Source organism: Anoplopoma fimbria, chromosome 2, assembly GCF_027596085.1.
Source record: "Anoplopoma fimbria isolate UVic2021 breed Golden Eagle Sablefish chromosome 2, Afim_UVic_2022, whole genome shotgun sequence".
In the NCBI taxonomy this organism is placed as follows: Eukaryota; Metazoa; Chordata; class Actinopteri; order Perciformes; family Anoplopomatidae; genus Anoplopoma; species Anoplopoma fimbria.
In genome coordinates, this window is record NC_072450.1 from 21701011 (window position 1) to 21714314 (window position 13304).

General features: G+C 40.6%; 1 protein-coding gene across 1 annotated transcript; it reads left to right on the forward strand.

The window, feature by feature from the left end:
- The first annotated feature begins 1259 nt into the window (after positions 1-1259).
- Positions 1260-3375, forward strand: LOC129099526 (BTB/POZ domain-containing protein KCTD12-like). The gene has a single exon (XM_054608782.1). It carries the CDS (start codon positions 1565-1567, stop codon positions 2396-2398), a length of 834 nt encoding a protein of 277 aa, XP_054464757.1. The 5' UTR covers positions 1260-1564; the 3' UTR covers positions 2399-3375.
- Positions 3376-13304: the final 9929 nt, after the last annotated feature.

Genomic DNA, 13304 nt, shown 5'->3' on the forward strand with positions numbered 1-13304 from the left:
TTTCTTTTTGTATAATTTATGCAAGCTGCAGCTGTACAACACAAAAACATTTTCTCTAACAAATAGCTTTTTATGCATGAAACAAAATTCCTCATCTGAGATAACAGACCAGTCACTCTGATTATGAGAGATAATGTCAGTGAAAGAAATACTGATGTGGGGACTGAAATATGAAACAGCTAACACTGCTCACACAAAGACCCAAGACACGCCTTTATTTAATATATCTCATCTCAAGCTCCAATTAGTGGTTGTACCAAAGCTTTTGATCACACGGTCAGATTGAGTTTGACCACTTGTTGAAATGTGATTTATTTATTTTTTTCTGAGGAGAACTTTTATGTTACATGAATGAGAATTCCTGGAACATCATGGTGCTTTATGTAAACATGATGAATGGAGAGGTGTTAAGGTTGCCACAATAACTTTGTCTTCATAACAACAGCTTGTCCTCTTCTAGTGGAGCATTACTACCATCTGAACAGAGTCAGACCACACTGTATCTGTAGCCTAAAGCAACATGCTACATGACCTCTTATGTATTGTGCCACATAAAGACACACATCCTGTTACAGATATACACACCCTTATTTGACCTTTCATAAATGTATTATGGCAGGCAATACAGACATTTACCATCTATTATGGTTACAAATAGATTCAAATATCTTTAACACTTGTCATGAAACATGAGTAAAAAGTAACTAAGCAATTGTTTTACTTGACCCAGTCTATTATGTGTATTATGAAGGCTTATAGAAAGTCTTGGAAAGCCCTGTCATTACAAAAGAGATTTTCATAGAAAGTTTTAGTTCCACTTCTGTTAAACACACAGTACATTATTTCCCACGGAAAACATAGTGAAGAATGAAGTAGTGTCAGAAGCAAGTCGGTCTTATCAGGCAAAGCAAACTCAAAGCACAAGTACCTCATAGTTGTACTTTATCTCGTTTGTTTAGTCTGTACCAAAACTGGCATGTAAAAAGTACACATGATTAATGATTGATCTTTAGAGGTGCGGCAGGTTTTATTACTTTACATTACATTACAGTCATTTAGCAGACGCTTTTATCCAAAGCGACTTACAATAAGTGTATTCAACATAGGTATTGAAGATAACTACTAGTCACCAGAAGTCATAAGTGCATCTCCTTTCTTAAACAAGCATCTAAAAGCATAAACCAGAGCAAAAGTACAGAAACAAACTAATACGAATACAATAAGTGCAACAAACTAATACGAATACAATAAGTGCAACAAACTAATACTTTCCACAGCTTTCATGCATGCATGCATGTCAAGATGTTTACAAGGGGGGATGCTGAGGCTTACACGGGGCCCTTGAATGCATCATTGTGTTTTCTCAGAGCTTCCCAGTGAACAGTTAATGTCTCTGTTGGCCGTCCTCTTCCTTCTCCTCCCACACAGCCAAACCAATACAAACATTTCTGTACAGTAAGAAGACTCTCAAAACTACCCGTCCTTCTTAGGGCACCTACAGGAACACTACGCCGGGAGAAGAAGAACAATATATAGAGATAGATAGATAGATATAGAGAGAGAGATGGCGCAGACCGATAGCCAAAGTTCACATTTCGGAGAGATAGTGGAGCTGAACGTGGGCGGGCAGGTATATGTGACCCGGCTCGAAACTCTCACGGCGGTGCCCAACTCTCTCCTGTGGACCAAGTTCACCCAGAGTTCCCCGGGCGACCTGCCCAAAGACGGCAAGGGCCGCTTCTTCTTCGACCGGGACGGCTTTCTGTTCCGCTACATTTTGGATTACTTGCGCGACTCCGAGCTCTTCCTGCCGGAGTACTTCAAGGAGAGGCGCAGGCTGCAGAAAGAGGCGGACTTCTTCCAGCTGCCGGAGCTGTCCGTGCGCCTGGCGACGGGCAGCAAAGACAGCTTGTGCGCGGCGGAGGACAGCTGCAGCGGGGAGCCGGAGGACGCCGAGCTCACCAGCCCGGTCACCACCACCACCTCCACCTCCTCCTCCTCCTCGTCCTCCTCGGACAGGACGCCGCGCTCTCCGGGGGGCAACGCCGGCTACATCACCGTCGGGTACCGGGGCAGCTACACCATCGGGAGGGACATCCAGGCGGACGCAAAGTTCCGCAGGGTCGCCAGAATCACCGTCTGCAGCAAGATCTCTCTGGCTAAAGAGGTCTTCGGGGAGACCCTGAATGAGAGTCGCGACCCGGACCGCCCGCCTGACAAGTACACCGCCCGGTACTACCTGAAGTATAACTTTCTGGAGCAGGCGTTTGACCGGCTGGCCGAGGTGGGTTTCCACATGGTGGCCTGCAACTCCACGGGGACCTGCTCGTACGGCAGCAACGACCCGGGGGAGGACAAACTGTGGACCAGTTACACCGAGTATGTGTTCTCCCGGTGAGGCGGGAACTCTCTGCTCTGAGACTCATTGGCCGACACTTGGAGCAAACATCTTCCTACTTTAGTTGTTACTTTTAATGAGCTCTCCAAACTGTCTAGTGTCAGTTTCTTGTGTTTTTTTCTCACTCTGTGCCCTGCGCAGTGGGATCAGCCACAGTTGACATTTTCTGCCATTTTCTGCCATTTTCTCCTTCTGTTCTGCAAGCAGAAGACTTCCTCCAAAACCCAAACATATATCTCATTGGTTAGTAAGGAGGGAGACTAAGTACTTTTTTTTTTTTAACGTCACTGGGTCCTTAGCTGTGTTATTTTTGTGGCCTGGTTATTCTTTGTAGCTTTTTACAGAGACTGATTTGTAAAAGTAAATGAGTGTTTACTGGCAGGGATGTTCGAACCTGGTTTTATTGATCCTTACTGAGCCGCTACTTGTGATCTGAACACATTAAATATAAGACATAAATACTGTAAATAGCCTACTGTTCAAATAGTCTTTAATTTTGGTTGATTGATAAGGAAGACATTAAGTTGCTTCCTTGTATGATACTTACATTTTTTTTTAATTAATTAACTTTTTTTTGTTGCCTATTTTGATTATGTTAACCACAGTATCACTGCTTTCAAGATTACGCATCTGGACTTCTTAACAATGCTTCATTGCTATGTACCATCTATGAGCTGTTGTCTTTGTTTTCTCTTTAGATATAAGACCACAGCAAATAAAGTGAGACAATGTAACACTATACACCCCGTCGTACTTGTGAGTTCACTGTGAGAACGTATTTAAGATGTATGTCTTATGTCTTAAAGCATTGATGCTTATTTTCTTGCAAGTAAGCACAAACATTTTTATTTCTTCTCAAATTGACAGTGTTCTTGGTGATTCCTCTGTGGAGGCATTGTAGAAGTTTACAAGACCATCTTATCTAGGCTCTTCCATAGAAAATTAGTATTATATCAGAGATCAAATCTGCCCCCTACTGAATGAGAGATGAACATAATAGACTATGATGTAATTTATTAAATGATAAATTCAAAGGTCACTGAAACAAGAGAGAATTGGTGTTATAAATACACTTTGTTACAGTTGAAGTGTAGCATGAACTTAACTTATATTCAGACACAGTATGCTGATGTCAAGTCATGTGTTTTAAAAACACAGCTGGTTGTCTTGGTTAAAAAACTGATGCGAATTTGCTGAATTCTGCATATTAAACATCATTTAAATCAAATTAGGGAAGAGTAACATTTTTCATTATCATTTCTCCTCAGAGAGGTTTATCATATTCATGCACATTTTCTGATAATCTTTTAACTAAATAACTTCTCCTTTTACTTGAAGATGATATTTTATGTCCAGTTCAAGAAAAAAATGAAGACAAATTTCAGCCAGAAGCATAACTTCTTAGTCGGTCAGGCAGACCATAGCAGAGTGTCCTTTTCTGCAGCACAGAAGAGCTCTGTTATCTCCCGTGGGCAGGATGGGAAGGAGGAGGGATTTCTCTTTGGCTGACAAGTACAGTAATCAAATGTCTGTTCCCTTGTGGGATACTGGGGCACAGATCCAAACTATCCCAGGAGTCTAATCAAAAAAGAGCTTTGTGTGGGCCGTGTCTGAGTTGGAACAAATTTGTTAAAAAAAAAATCTGCCAAATGATTCATTTATTTGTCAGATATCCAGGAGCACTGAAGCTGTTAAACACATTATGATTGATTTATGCAAACACAATCATAAGACTATATATGCACAAAGAAAGATCAACACACTTCCAACAACCCTTCCAACAACCCAACCTCCTACACACACTTCTGCCACCAATGAGCTTCGTAAGAGCATCAAAGATAGAAATGTCTGCACAAGAGACCTCGTATCTGCAGTCAGCTGATGCTGCCATCTGGACAGGAAAAGGGAAGGATCCACCGCAACTCTTCCACTAGTGCAATCTCCAGAAACAGGACGTAGTGCTCCGCTGTCTTCAACCAAAACACAGCAACGGCAGAAATCCGACACATTTGTCCTCATTGTGTGTCTTACATTTCTCGTATTGATACAACAATGGGTGTATGCCTCGAGATGCTCTTTGAGGAAAGGATGCCCTCCTATACCTTATATCTTCTGCATTAGATTGAGACCAAATGATAAGATGCTTGTTAGTCAAGAGACACATACAGCGATTTCTAATACAGTGTTGTGAAAAAAAACACCTCCAAAACACATTTCACTTGGGGTATGCTTTTTTTTCTGGAAGAAAACTGTGAGCCAAATGCTGAAATGTGCTCGCTCGCTCACGCACACACACACACACACACACACACACACACACACACACACACACACACACACACACACAAATATATAAAAGAACACACTGAGCGCAGCAGGGAGACAGATAAAGAGAGCCAAATTAGCTTATTTGCAGAGTTGGAGATAACACAGCTTTCTTCATATCAGCCTCTATTTGCTAAATCGTTCACACTTTCTCACATTGTTTGCTTCTAGCTCACTGCGACCTGCATGTCCACAATAATGTCTTTAATAATGTGTGTGTGTGTAGATTTTTTTTCTTCTCCTGCTCTTTGATATAGACACCTCATACTGTTCACAGAGAGAACAACACATGTATAATTAATGAATACGATGCGTTTCTGCTTGTTAAGGTGTGAGAGCAGAAAATAAAATGTGATGGCATGTACCTAATCACAAGAACATCTCCCCTTGATTTCCATGTTATCTGAAATGTTCCATTTACTGTAGAGCTCCTTCACAGCTATTCATGACAGCAGTGGCTGTTGCATTGCATTTGCATTCATAATTACTGTCTAGTGTGAGATTCTGTGAGTAATTAAGCATGAAGATGAGGGAATCATACAGACTTTTTAGTGTTTTCTTTCCTCTTTTGAGTAATAACTCGACATCCTGACAATATATTAATGATAACACAAGGACTGAAAGCCTTATAAAATCATAGAAGGAAGTGAGGATATGTTTGCCCAAATGCGTTTTCAGAAGGGTGAGAGTCTTTCTGATAATCATTTTATAACTATTAGTACCATGGCCATCGTGAAGGTTATACTGTAATAGAGAACCAGCAAGCCAACTGCTAAACATTAGGCTACTTGCACAAGCACTTCCTGATTCGCCGTAATACAGCTCATCAGCTTCCGGTTCCAAGATGGCAACGTTCTACACCCGGTGTTTACAGGAGCTGCCGGCAATAAATATCACAGATGTGCATCGTTTATGTCGGGAAACAAAAACTCCGACGAGCAAATTGGAGAAGGGGTTTAGGTTGTATGCTGCGACCTACATTCACAGCTACGAAGGTAAGAAAACTACTTCTAACAGACGCTAGCTAGTAGCTACTGTCAAAGGCTAGTCTGTCAGTTAACTGTCACTTTCTAACGTGTATTACGATGCAGTAACAGCAAATTCTAACAAGATTTCTTAACCAGTGTTTTATATCAGCCTTGATGTTTTTGCCTGTTGTGTTGAGTAATATTTGTTTAATTTATAGCCACAGTTTTGCGTATACAAAAGTAACGTTATGTAGCTACCTAACCTTACTTTCCATGTAGTCACTTGTTATAGATAGTGATGATGCGTATCCAGTACAATTGAAGCTCAATGAATTTGTATGTTATTTCATTCAGTGTCCAATAAAGACAAGCTGACAGGGCAGGTCAGCGTGAGAGCCTTGTGCTACAGGTCGATGAGGAAGAGCGAGGCACCACACAGTTTGAGTGTAGGCAGGATGCTGTGTTCATCCCTGTTCAGTGGAGTTTGTTCGGTTGAGCAGTAGCTAAGTGTAGTCCTCAAGGGCCACCAACTTGAATGTTTTTCATGCCTCCCTTTTTTCCGAACACAATTTAATTTAGTCAAGGTAATGAGTACAAGACTACAACTTTTCAATATTCAAGATATTTATTGTCGTTTGCAAAGCAGAAGTACAGGTACAGTGGAATAATTGTGTGATTCTTGGAGTCCGCTTTAAAAACAAACACATCTTTATTTTAAGAGGGAGAGAATATAACAGTAAGCATTCAGGATGGTAGGCTTTTTCTAGCACAGTTCAAGTGCTTACCTTCATAAGAACCAATTGTTTTTTTACACCCATGATGCTGAGGTTATAATTTCTAATGATTTACCTTTTTCTCTTAGATCAAGCTTTGTGATTCATCCCCAGTGATGCTAAGTCACCACCGCTGCTCCTGTGTGGCTGGCACTGTTCTGTGCAACCATTTAGCAGCATTATTGTTTCAGACAGCACACTATTCATCGTTGAAGCTTCCTGTCGTGCCCCCTGTGCATAGCTGTACGGAGTCGGAGCAGCAATGGCACAAGCCGCGAACAATGGTAAGTTAAACTTTAATTACATTCTACTTCATTTGTGACGCCTTCAGCAGCGGATGCGGCCATATCCATGGCAGCCGGTTCTGGGACAGAGCAGTAGTCGTGATCTTTGAAACGTTGATCAACCTCATCTTCCGGAGGGGCAGCCTCGACGAACCGATCCACTCTATCCCACACGCCGCGCCTTGGGGTTGCGACCGTATATTGGTTCCACTCAAAAAGGGTTGGTACGGCATCTTTTGCAAGTCTCCTTCGACCCTGAGGAGTAGTTGGCTCAATCAAATTGTCGGGACTAAAGTGTCTGCTACAGACCTTGGAGTGAGTGGTGATGACATATGCATCCCGGCGTATGTTCACAATCCATCGACTCCTCACGTCAGTTTGGCTCGGAAAGCCATGAAAACTTAATACCCCGTTGAATTTTGCTGACGCTGTACAGTGGGGGACACAGCAGTGCTCGGCGTAGGTTGTCTCCTGCCTCTGAAAATGTCCAGTTTTTAGAGGTTTGCGGTCTTGATCCATGTTTACTGTACCAAAGTCAGCAGGCTAGCGCGATAAACACACAGACCGGAAGCAACCGAGCTGTATTATTTGAAACAGGAAGTACGTCACACAGCTTAGTGCATACACCCTATTTCCATATCCTTAATTAACCTCAAATCTACTCAAACAGCGATAATTGTTTTTATTTTTATTTCAATCAACATGAAACTATCCTAAGCTGTCCTCATTTACAGAGTAAATATATTTTATTCCACTCAGTCGCTCAGGATGAAAACAATTGGAAAGCGTGTCCTAAAGTGTGGTTGTGGTTTTGTTGCCTAATAACATTAATTATGTTTTTCCTCAACCTAACTTAGTGGTTTTGTTTCCAAAACCTAACTTCGTTTCATCGTCTGGAAAAATGTTCAATGTATTGCATCTTGAGACTACAGTGGATAATTCATCATATTAACTACGTATTTCAGGAATCACATGCAGTCTATTAATTATCTTCTGTTGTGTTTTGTGTGTACAAAACTTTGGTCCAGGTCTGGTCATCAAGGTAAACACCAAAGTCCTTTCCCCAGCTATGTTTAACATTCATTGTGATCATATCATTCATAAGAAAATGGTCGCATATAAAAGTCACCACTATTGCTTTCTAATGATTGTACCAGTGAATACAGATACCTGGCTTTACAGTAACAGTGTTATTCCTTAATTGAATTGTCTTCTGTCTAGATCGCCAGGTGATGTTGTGGTTCACTTTTACACTGTGATCTCTAGGCTTTGGCATCTGTTTTCGTCTTTTTAACTCGTTTTCACTGCTGAATCAGTCTTTCCAAAAATGATATAGAAGTTATTCAGTGAGTGCAGTTCGTGACAGTTTGGGCTCCATGGTAGCTCATACAGCTTGAAGGAGTAGCAGCGGGGGCGGAGTTTAGAGAAGGATAAATTGACAAAATAACCTCTGCTCAAGGTCCACTTACTCACTTGTTCTCAAGCTTTTTCCATGCCTCTTTATTAAAGCAAACATTTCACTGTTTCAACAAACCCTGAGAAGATTTACAGCCATTGCCTGATAATGTAATGTACACAAATTGTAACGGAAAAAGAGATACAACACATTGAATGTGTTGTATCTCTGTTATGCTGTTCATTCTGTACACATGACATCTATTGCATTCTGTCCATCCTGGGAGAAGGATCCCTCCTCTGTCGTTCTCCCATAGGTTTCTTCCTTTTTTCTCCCTGTTAAAGGGTTTTTTAGGGGAGTTTTTCCTGTGCCGATGTGAGGGAAGGACAGAGGATGTCGCATGTGCACAGATTGTAAAGCCCTCTGAGGCAAATTTGTAATTTGTGATTCTGGGCTATACAAAATAAACTGAATTGAATTGAATCACAGGCTTCAATTACTGCAGACTCAATCTGTGATTGTATGTAAACAGCCTGCACCTACAATTTGCCCAGTGAAGTATTAACAAGCAGTGAAACCATTAAGGGTCCAAACATTCCTTAAATCATTAACATTTCTCAGAATTGTGTTCAATTTGGTGGTGATATCTTTAATTCTGTAGAATATTTCAGTTTTATAATCTGACAGTTTTGTTATTGTCCTAAGGGATTGCATCTTTTTATTACCTCTTCAGTTGCAATAAGTGACACACTGGCAGGGCAGTACATTACATGGTTAATGTTTACTTATTTTGTGTGTGCAGGTTTGTGTCCAAGCTCAGCATGAGGTCAGTCCCTGGCTGCACTGGAGAAGAGGTAAAACACAGGAAATGAAAGCAATAATGAACTCTAGTCAGAACTTTGCTCCACCCCTATAAGACTCCATTAAGGCCAGTCAGACATAAGCCTGTTTCATCTTGTAAAGTCAAAGGCCAGCAATAAGACAAGACATACAAACCTGCACACAACAAGCTTTAGTTATTCTACTATCCTGTTTCTAGTAGCTGATAGCTCAGCAATGCAACACAAAATTAAAAATTAAAAAAAAACAACAGATCTGGTCACGACAGCATTACCCAAAAGCTTCATACCATCAAACTGTAGTGCTGAACTTTTGCAACCGCAAATTACTTTTATTAAGTACAGAACACAATCAGCTTTGTGCAAGACGCTAGTTATGAACAAATATTTTCTTAATGCCACTCTTTAACTTGTTTTAATATGCCTTTTAATTCACACATAAGACTGCATGAAGTTACATTGAGCACTTCAATAAATTTGGGTAAATACTTGTAGAATTCTCTGGATATCGAATTGCTTTGGCTTTTACATTCAACTTTCTTGCTTTTGAAATACTATAAAGTTTCATGTCATACTATCAACCAGGGGGGGGATAAAACAGCTGCAGACAGACGGATTAAAATCGGTGATCCTCCAGTGGCCATGTTATCTGTCTCCTTCAAGGACTCAGCCTCAGTGCCTCTGACCATAACGTTCTGTCTCCCTGTCTGCTCTGTGTAGCTTAGTCAGGTAGAGGGAGGGTGTAAATGTCGCCCAGTCTCCGCTGAGCTGCTCTCAGCGCCCAGCAGCAGACCGGAGATTGGTGCAGCTCCCAGTGACAAAGCTGAGCCTTGCACTGAGCCGGTAAACTAAAAGGTAAAAGGCTGCCATCATCAATCAGCTGCAGGGAACAGGAGAGGGAGCATCCTCCTCCCCTGCTGTGGCTGCAGCAGGCTTCCTTTCACAAGAAGTGCGACCCCCCTCCCTCCTCTCTGGGCTGTCTGAAAGGGCAAGATGTGGAGAAAAAGTCTGTCTGTGAGACTGTTGCTAAGGTCGTTTTAATTTGAGCTGTAATGCCACGTCATGAATAGTAAGATAATGCATTATTTTTGTTCTTAGTGCGATGGTTCAACAAAACAGAATCTGAAGAAAGTCGTACTTTTAAACCGTTAGCAACTGAATTAACACCTTTCTTTGCCTTTGCAGCTAATCTTGGGTTTACGACTCTTAATGTAATATTCAAAAACATATACGCACCTGCAACTTGGATCTAAAAATATTGCCCTTTTTTTACGGAGATGGTAAAATAATTTGTGGTCCCCAGAGGATGAATCCTAATGAGCCTTCCTGCTACGCCACCAGCAGGTTGACACTTGTGGTTTTTGAGTGAAAAACCTCAAGAGCTAACAGATTTACACAAAACATTCATATTCCCCTGAGGATGAGTTGTAATAATTGAAAACAGGACGTTGTAGTGCCATCATCAATTCAAAATTACAATTTGTCCAGTACTTTGTGGCGTTTATGACTCAAAATGATATCATTCCAGTCAGCCTCGGCTACACTTTTTGTTAAATGCAAATTAGCAAATGTTAGAATGCTAACACATCAAACTAAGATTGTGAACACGGTAATCCTTATACCTGCTTAACATCAGCAGGGCTTTATGATTGTGAGATGCAGAAGTGATATGTAAAGATGCAGAAGTTATCAGAACCCCCTGTATAAAGCAGTTTTTGTGAGTACGTCTTCTTCCTAAGTGTTGACCTTGTTTAGCCTTTGTTCATGATTTATGGGCCAAAAGATAATATTTTAACATTCATTACAGTTTCAAGTGAGGATTGTGAAAGCAGATTCCAGGTCATACCGCCTGTCTGTCTCCGTCTGTTAGGGCTCTGGACAATGTTACAGCACTGATGTTGCATTGAGAGGACACAGATATCAGCGAGGCACAGACACGCCCACTTCCTCTTCACTGCTTCCTGCGTCAGTTTGTCAAACTGTGTTACAGACGATCCCTTTATTTGCAGTGTTGGTAGAAAACAAATGTAAACAGTTCTGAAAACTGTTCCTAAATCTAAAAAAGAGCCCCGAGAGCTCATTGTGGGTAAGTGTGGGTTTGCTGTGGGCAGTGGCAAACCCACAATAATTCACTGTAGGCCCAAGTGGATTGCCCACACCAGCCTTGCAGGTTTTCTGAGCAGCCCAGAGTTGTCAACCCCCCCTTTCTGTTTCAACAGCACAGTTAGAACACTCTTTAATTATTACAGTTGCTCAAAAGATACTTGTGTTCATCGAGCAAACCACTAAGGGTAAGTTACTTTGTTTGTAAACCTGGATAAAAGTTAAGAAGAAGCCATACTTTCACAATGACAACTATTTAGAGTAGATAAGGAAGTCTTTATCCGAGAAAGGACCAGAACAGAGCCATGAGTCAGGGAACTTTGAACCAATGATAAAACATGTGGCCAACTAAACAGAAAACCTCTCATGGAAACTTTGTGGGAAGAATTGTGCATGAAAAACAGTTTCCTGTGAAGCATAATTATATATATATATAATTATGCAAAAGAACCATTCCTATACCCAAAGGCAGCAGACAGTTATAGACCAAGGTTATGATTTCCCACTTGGCTGCTCTGCAATCAAAAACCAGAATAAATGCACAAGTAGCTTTTAAAAACTGTCCCAGTGATGCTCAAGACTGATCTCTCTCCCATAATGTGCCTCACGGTAATGCATTCCCATTTACACTTGTCAGTTACACATTAAAAAAACCTTCTAGATTTGATTGGAGATGTTACGATTTTGCACAAACGATGCACAAAAGCATTAAATCAATCTGGATGATCTTTAAAATATCAAGAGGAATTTCAAGTAACTAATGTCTCATTATTTCATTCATGTTTGGCCTTCCCGTTCAGTTTGACCCTCTGCTGTTTCCATCTTACTTTACTTGTGACATTTAAATGGGTCAGGCTGGAGTCACAAGAGTCATCAGAAACAAACAAAAAAATGTCTCTACTTGTGCCTAAAGGGAACTGAATCTCCATTCCAAAAGACCAGGTCACAGTAAACTGTTAAAAACATTTCCATCCATCAGACTGATGTTTCCAGTACAAAGAGTTAATTGTTCCATGAGCCAATAAATACATTTATTATTCTAAATGTTTTAAACGATAGAAGATACATCCCAATGTGGCCAATGCAACAACGACCTAGATAACATCTTTGTAATATTCTTGCAGCTTCCTTTTTTCACTCGTCTGAGTGGAGAGGTGGCATGAAGACATAACTGTCAGATGTGCATGAGCTGTTGCAAATGTTTGATTTGCATTGCCACACAACTTCCTTCTACGGATGAAATACTGCTTTGTGCTGCTCCACTACTGTTTACTCACTTACTGCTATGTAACCTTCCTTGTGATACAACTCAAAACAGACCAGCTCATGGCCAACTTTTTCTTTTTAACCACAGTAGGCACACAACCACAGACTCTTCTTTGATTTGTAATGTCAGAGCCTCAATGGACTATTTTAGATCATAGCACTTCCCTGTCTAAAGACAAGAGGACAGAACACTTTCTCTTCCCTTTTGTCACTAACACTGCTTCCCCAATTTTCCATAAAAGGTCAGTTCATCAAAATAACACAAAGTTACTTTCTTACTCACCCAACACAATAGCGATCTAGGAGAATGTTTTCCCCATTTTCATGGGAATTGGTATATCTATAAATGGAGAGCTAATGTAAGTGTTTTAAACCACTTTACAGACATTTTCCTTTAGTCTTAGGCAGTGCACTGTTTAAACAGATACTTTCCCAACCATAAGCAGTTGTTGCTAAAATGGACTTCAAAGCAGTGTATACATATATATACACACACACACAACAAATTCTCATTATTTCAATTTGAAAAGTACTTTTTAAAACGTACCAGCGAAAAAACTGATAAACTTTACAGCTTCACTTGGAGTTCCTCTTTCTTTAGTCCAATCAGATTTGTGATGCATTACACAGCAGATTGGCAGATTATCTAAAGGTTCTATTGTTTCACAACATCAGGTTAGGCAGAAGATTTCTGTTTATTCTTTCTTTCCGGTTTCTTTTGACAGCAATGACACCTCATGAATGATGTGCTCATCTTTGAGTAAGTTTATATGGACATGAATAACCTGTTTATGATCTTTTTTGGGGTATCCAGTTTGAGCATGTACACATCATATCCAAGATATGATCACAATCATGATAAGTATCATAAACATGTTCTTCATGTCCATGTATACACTCATTGTAGCTGCTGCCAATTCTTGGGTTTTTGTTTCAAACATGTAAACAAATA